We start from the raw sequence: 5,891 nt of genomic DNA on the forward strand, positions 1-5,891 counted from the left end.
TATAGTAAATCCTAAAGCGTCAGTTTTATTCATAGGAATTTAAAGAGTGGAAGTTATGAGCACTGAATATTCAAAATTACTAGTAGAAACTTACATAAATGCATCAACTACTCAGCAAAAAAAAACGAGTTGCTGGCTTGCTGCAAAACCCCTGACGCCGGAGTTCTGAAATCGGCGACGCTAAATCTAATCATACTGAACCAGCGGCAGTGCCTGAGCCTGAGCCTTCCGCGTCACACAGTCAAATCCACAACCACATTGCGGACACTCGAAGAAATTATCCACCGGAAAATTAGCCGACGCGATTCCGACAGAAAACTGCAATTCGTTACCGTCGCTTGTGACCTCGATGATGTTGATCCAGAAAAACAGAATTTTCACCTGGATCCCGTTCAGATCTGTTATCTTATTTTTTGCGATGGTGCCGGTGATGGTGCTCTTGTACTTGAGAACGTAGCCGCTGATGGAGAAGCTGCAGCTGCCGCCCAGGGACACCGAGAATTTGCCAGTGGTGGTGTCGAGCTCGTAGCTTGTGACTCCTTGGGGCAGGAGGCCGGCGGGGAAGCCGTAGGATTGGAGAACTTCGTAGACTGAGGGGGGATTGGCTGCAGCGGCAGCGGCCGAGAGGAGGGAGAGGATTAGGAAGAGGCGTGCGGCGGTCGTAGACATGGATTCCGGCGAGTGTTGGGAGAGAGTAAAAATTGGGGAAATTTTGATGATGAATTTTGGAATGAAGTGAAGGAGGCAGACTGATTTGGTTGTTGGGACTATATTTATAATTGGGGTGGTAGTTGCAGCTCGACTTCCAAAGAAACGTGTTTTTTTTCCTCTTTCAACATCAAGCCATGCCATTTCACATCCATATTTTAAAAATTGGACCGATAAGCAAACCGGTGAAGCTACTGAATTGGAATAAAAAAAAAAAATTAAAACTCGACCTCCACCCTTGAACTCACCCCCCTAGCGTCGTGGCATGCACTTTTAACTAGCGGAGAGCAGCGCCCTCTCTGCCCACAATCACTGTCCCCGCCGCACCCCCTTCCTTCAACGAGCGATACCGTGGCTGACCTGGCACGCATTATGAATGCGCTAATATTTAAATTAATCGTTTCTCGTTTAATCAGATGGAAATTTTTAAATAACAATTTAAATTAAATCAACCGGGTCACTCAGTCGTTTATTAGTATGCATTTTACAAAATATTTCAACTCATTCTTTCTACTATGTTATTTAGTTAATTTTTCAAGTTGCTCGATGTTAAAACACGGATTTTCAGGCAATCCATAATGCAGTGTTTATTTCTCGTTCTTAATATCACTCTTTACCACATTCACTTATTTATGAACCAACATCTACAATTAATCATATATTCTCTTACAATATTTATGGCTACATTTTAATTTTTATTCATTTCTTATTTTATTTATTTATTTTATATTCTAATGAAAAAAAATATTTTAGGACATACACAACCGTAACTGATCTTAATTGTCTCAATCTCTTCAACAATTTATGAGCCCTACACCATTTTTTACTCGTCTCTTATTCAAGAGACAATACCCACCACCATTTATATTAACTGAATGTAGTTGTTTATCATATTTACTGAATGGACGGTCATAATGCTGGATTATTAAGTGTTGGCTTAAGTGGAACAAAAGTATTTTCAATCACTTCAAGATGAGAAGTTTACTATCCTAAGGAAAGTGAGACATTGAATTAGAAATAAATGAATTAAAGCCTCGGGCTTGAAATGAGTCAGTGTCGACAGTTTGGTTGAAAGAATGAGCATTTTGTTCGAATGAGACATGTTTATCAGCAACCACTCAATCCATTCCAACTATCCAATTTTTTAACATTTAATTAATTTCTATTATCCTTCACATCATCAATATTCAACCCAAGCATACAATTTAAAAGCTTTATCAATGACACACAATCACACCATTATATATTTATTTTTATTATTTTTAATAATATTATTATTACATGAAATATTACTATTGCACAATAAAATTTATAAAAAGCACAATAAATGACAAACTAAAAATTGTAAAAACAAACAAATAAAAATACATGAAATTGTACTAAAGAAGAATGATTATATGAGGTGAAAAGATGATATTTTTTTATACAAAACTATAGTAAATATGGTCTATATTTATAGAGGATGAAAAATTAAGAATTTTGGTATAATTTTTTTATATAATAAGTATATGAAAGTTATATATAATTTTAAAAATATACAATGAGATTATACTATTTGACACAATCTCATTGGCTGAATGAATGAAATGACATGGGCAACCAAGTGGTTGGAGGTTGGCCTCCATGCGACCGTGGTTAAAGAAAGAGGGAGACCATCAATTCTATTTTTTTTTAAGTGTGTAATGACATGGAGGTCGGCCTCCATCAACTGATAAACTTGGTCTAAGGTGTCGTTGACATACTTGGATTTTACTTGGTTTTAGAGGGTGGTTTTGTATGAATTTGATCATATTTTGTCTATTCTTGGGCATGTTTATATCAACTTCTCTATTATGTTGATATGTTGACCATTTTGTTAAGAATGTGGAGAAAAAGGTACAAAATATGTGGATGTGCAGAAGCCTTGGTTTGAGACAATAATAACTGGAGATTTTGAAGTCTAATCAGCCCCTAATGCATATCAATCTCTCCATCTTCGAAAGAGCTTCGCGTGGGTATCTCGCACGCCTCAATCGGAGTTGAGTAGAAGAAGTTATGGCCGTTATAAGAACACTTCGCGTTCCAGAAACTTTCACGCGGCCGGGTAAATTAACCACCTGGCCGGGTACGGTGTTTCTGCGCTAAAAGAGTCAGAAATTGGTCAAAAATGACCACCCGGACGGGTGAATTTTACTCTTTATAATTCCACCCGACAGGGTACGCTATTTTGGCGTATTTTTATGCCAAAAATACGATTTTTATGGGAGATTAAAAGGAAGAACGCCTAGAGTTCACATATTCTACACTCTACCGCCTACCACACACTCTACACCTCCCAAGAACACTTTGAAGAGAGATTTGACGATTGAAGACTACAAATCGAGAGATTGAAGTTTTCAATCCATAGAATCGTTCCACAGGAGTATCTATTTGCTTTATTATGTATTTGATTGAATCCTTTGTTTTGATTTTCATGAAGGAAATGAGTAGCTAAATTTATTGTGGAGTTTTGGTGTAGACTACAATGGATGTTTGTGATTAATTCAGTGATTTCTTTAGATTGCTTAGCTCTTGTGGTTTATTTGTTCATTCTTGTGTTTTTTCATTTCAATTGTTTAGCTACCAATTGGGTTTGTTTACCTTTATAGTTGTAATCGAGAGATACCTATCTAGGTTTGATAAAAGAGTGAGCATCACTTTGATAATCTGCACTCGAGAGAGGGGAACCTTAGTGAGGGCTTGTGTCTTTTGTTCCATGGAGTTAATCTAAACATATTAGAAGGAGACTTCAATATTAAGGATTAATCAACGGGGTGAGTACACTCGCGAGGGGGCTCAACCTAGACTAGCAACTTTCCTAGTAACCCTAGAGATATAAAATGGGTAATCGAAGTTGTTGAATCAATCGCACGACAATTCCATTGTAGTTGGATCCAAAACTCTACTCTCCTCTTTGTGGTATCTTTTCACTTGTGTTCATTTTCCTCTTGTTACTTTTAATTCCTTGTTCTTGTTATATGCTTAAAGTAGTGTTAGAACAAAACCAATTCTCTTTCGATTGTCTAGATAGTAGTCGAAGTTTGTTCGTGGTACTTAAGTTGATACAATCTTGTCTCTGTGGGATACGATACTCTTGCTTGCTAATTGCTACACTAGCCCCATACACTTGCGGGTATTACTTGTGTTAAAATAAGTCGAGTCAAGTTTTGTCGTACAATCGCCATGACTACATGGGATAATCCATCTATAAGATTAAGTTGTGAAATTATTTTAGCCGGGGGAGCTGACTATAACTAATTATCATATAATTATTAATCTAGGATTAAGTTGTGAGATTCAATATTAAGTCATTCACAATAGGAGCTCCAATCGGCACCTATTGGAAGAGGGGAGCCAAGCGGCGGTGATCGGCGGACGCCTACCGGGCGTTGCCGATGCAGGATCGGCGCCCGATCGATCGACGCCTATTGAAAGTGCTTTGGAAGAGGAAAGTGAAAAAGTTTTGGAATAGCTACAGAGTAATTTTGTTGCTTTGCATTATAAATATATAGGTATTTGGGTGCCATAAATGATAAATCTACTCACTCGCACGTAATTTCTCATTACATTGTTCACTTTATTTACGTCAAAATTCGAAGTTTTGTTCTGTCCCTTCATCAAAACTGAAATAACATAAACTCTATTTGTTCAAATTTGAAATAACATAAACTCGATTTTGTGGTTGATGATTTTTTTTTTCTTTATTCTATTAATACTATATTATTTTACTGGTACAAATACACTCTCAACTCTAATTTTTGTATGTTGTTAATGATTATTTGCATTTTTTTATTGGATATCCAAAAAGATTTTAATCTATATTTATGGGCTAATTTTAATAAATAATTTAATTTATTTTCTATTTTTAGTGTATAATAAATGACATGTATTGCATGGTGTGATATTAGTAAGAAAAAAAATGAGAAAAAGAGAAATAGATAAAAATCTTTAATTTTGAAGAATATGTATGTCATGACCTCATATTTTGATAAGTCAAGTGAATTTAACTTCAAATTGCGCGAATTATATCTATTTTTTTTAAAGTATTGGCTTGGACTGAGGCCATGTTTGGTTGCTAGGATTCTATATGGGAAAGTAATCTGATTTCTTAAATTTTAAATTCATGTGTTTGTAAAGTAATTCCGATTTGGAACCGCACGGAACCGGTGGTTCCGGCACGATTATGGTTTGAAAATTTTTGAACTTGAATCGAACCACGGTTCAAAAATCGACGATTTTGGTTCGGATATATTTTCACGGTTTCAATTCAGAATCGTAACCGGTGGTTACGGTTTCAATTTTAACCGCCGGTTCAGTAGTCACCGTCCCCGTCCCTGAAAAATTTGACAGAGGAAGTTGAATTTGTTTTGCGCCGTTAAAATTTTAGATACTGATTAGAAACATAAAAATAATAAATAAATCACGACATAAATCCAACCGGGAAAATAGAATTGTGGAGTATCTTTCATACGCAATTTCCATTTGTGTGGCCTCGACTAAAACTCCATTTTATCCCTCTCTTACTTGTTGCTTATCTCACTATTTTCTTCACTACCTTATTTCCATCTAAATCTTCTCTAACTCTGTTTTAAATTGGAGAATTTTCTAGGTTTTTGGAAGGGAAAAAGTTTTTTTGTGTGTACAGATTATAGCTCAGTTGTGTTCCATTAATTTAGCTGTGGAATCATCTTTCGTGGTTTCTGCTGAGGATTTGTGGTTGTGTAACATCCCGGAATTTAGAACCCTAAAGTTTGAGCCCTAGAATTAATTATTGATGACGTGGAAGGAGTGAATTATTCGATAAATGAATTGATGGCATTAGTTTGTTTGATTGAGAAGTTTGAAAAGTCAAATTTGTTGACTAGTATGATGTGGCATATGTGATTAATTAAATTATTAGATAAATTATTTGTTAAAGGGTGAGTGAGAATAATAGGAGTGATTTTCGAAAATCACACATATTGGGGAGGAAAGAATTATTTTATTTTAGTTAATCCCTTGTTTGATTTCTTTCCATACCTAGAATTTAAATATTCTACCAAATCTTTCCATACTTCAAGAGATCTTGCCATATCCTATTTTAGTTTGAATAGCCAAATACACGCCTATTTCTTTTTCCATGGGAGTATTCTTTATGTTATTTTATTTTGTTCCGTGATATTTTA

The 5,891-nt window shown here is 35.6% G+C and overlaps 1 protein-coding gene across 1 annotated transcript; it reads right to left on the reverse strand.

The window, feature by feature from the left end:
- LOC125190717 (uncharacterized protein At5g01610-like) lies at window positions 1–740 on the reverse strand. Its single transcript, XM_048088091.1, has one exon. The coding sequence runs from the start codon at window positions 667–669 to the stop codon at window positions 187–189; it is 483 nt and encodes a 160-aa protein (XP_047944048.1). The 5' UTR covers window positions 670–740; the 3' UTR covers window positions 1–186.
- Window positions 741–5,891: the final 5,151 nt, after the last annotated feature.

The sequence above is a fragment of the Salvia hispanica genome, chromosome 5, assembly GCF_023119035.1.
Source record: "Salvia hispanica cultivar TCC Black 2014 chromosome 5, UniMelb_Shisp_WGS_1.0, whole genome shotgun sequence".
Taxonomy (NCBI): domain Eukaryota; kingdom Viridiplantae; phylum Streptophyta; class Magnoliopsida; order Lamiales; family Lamiaceae; genus Salvia; species Salvia hispanica.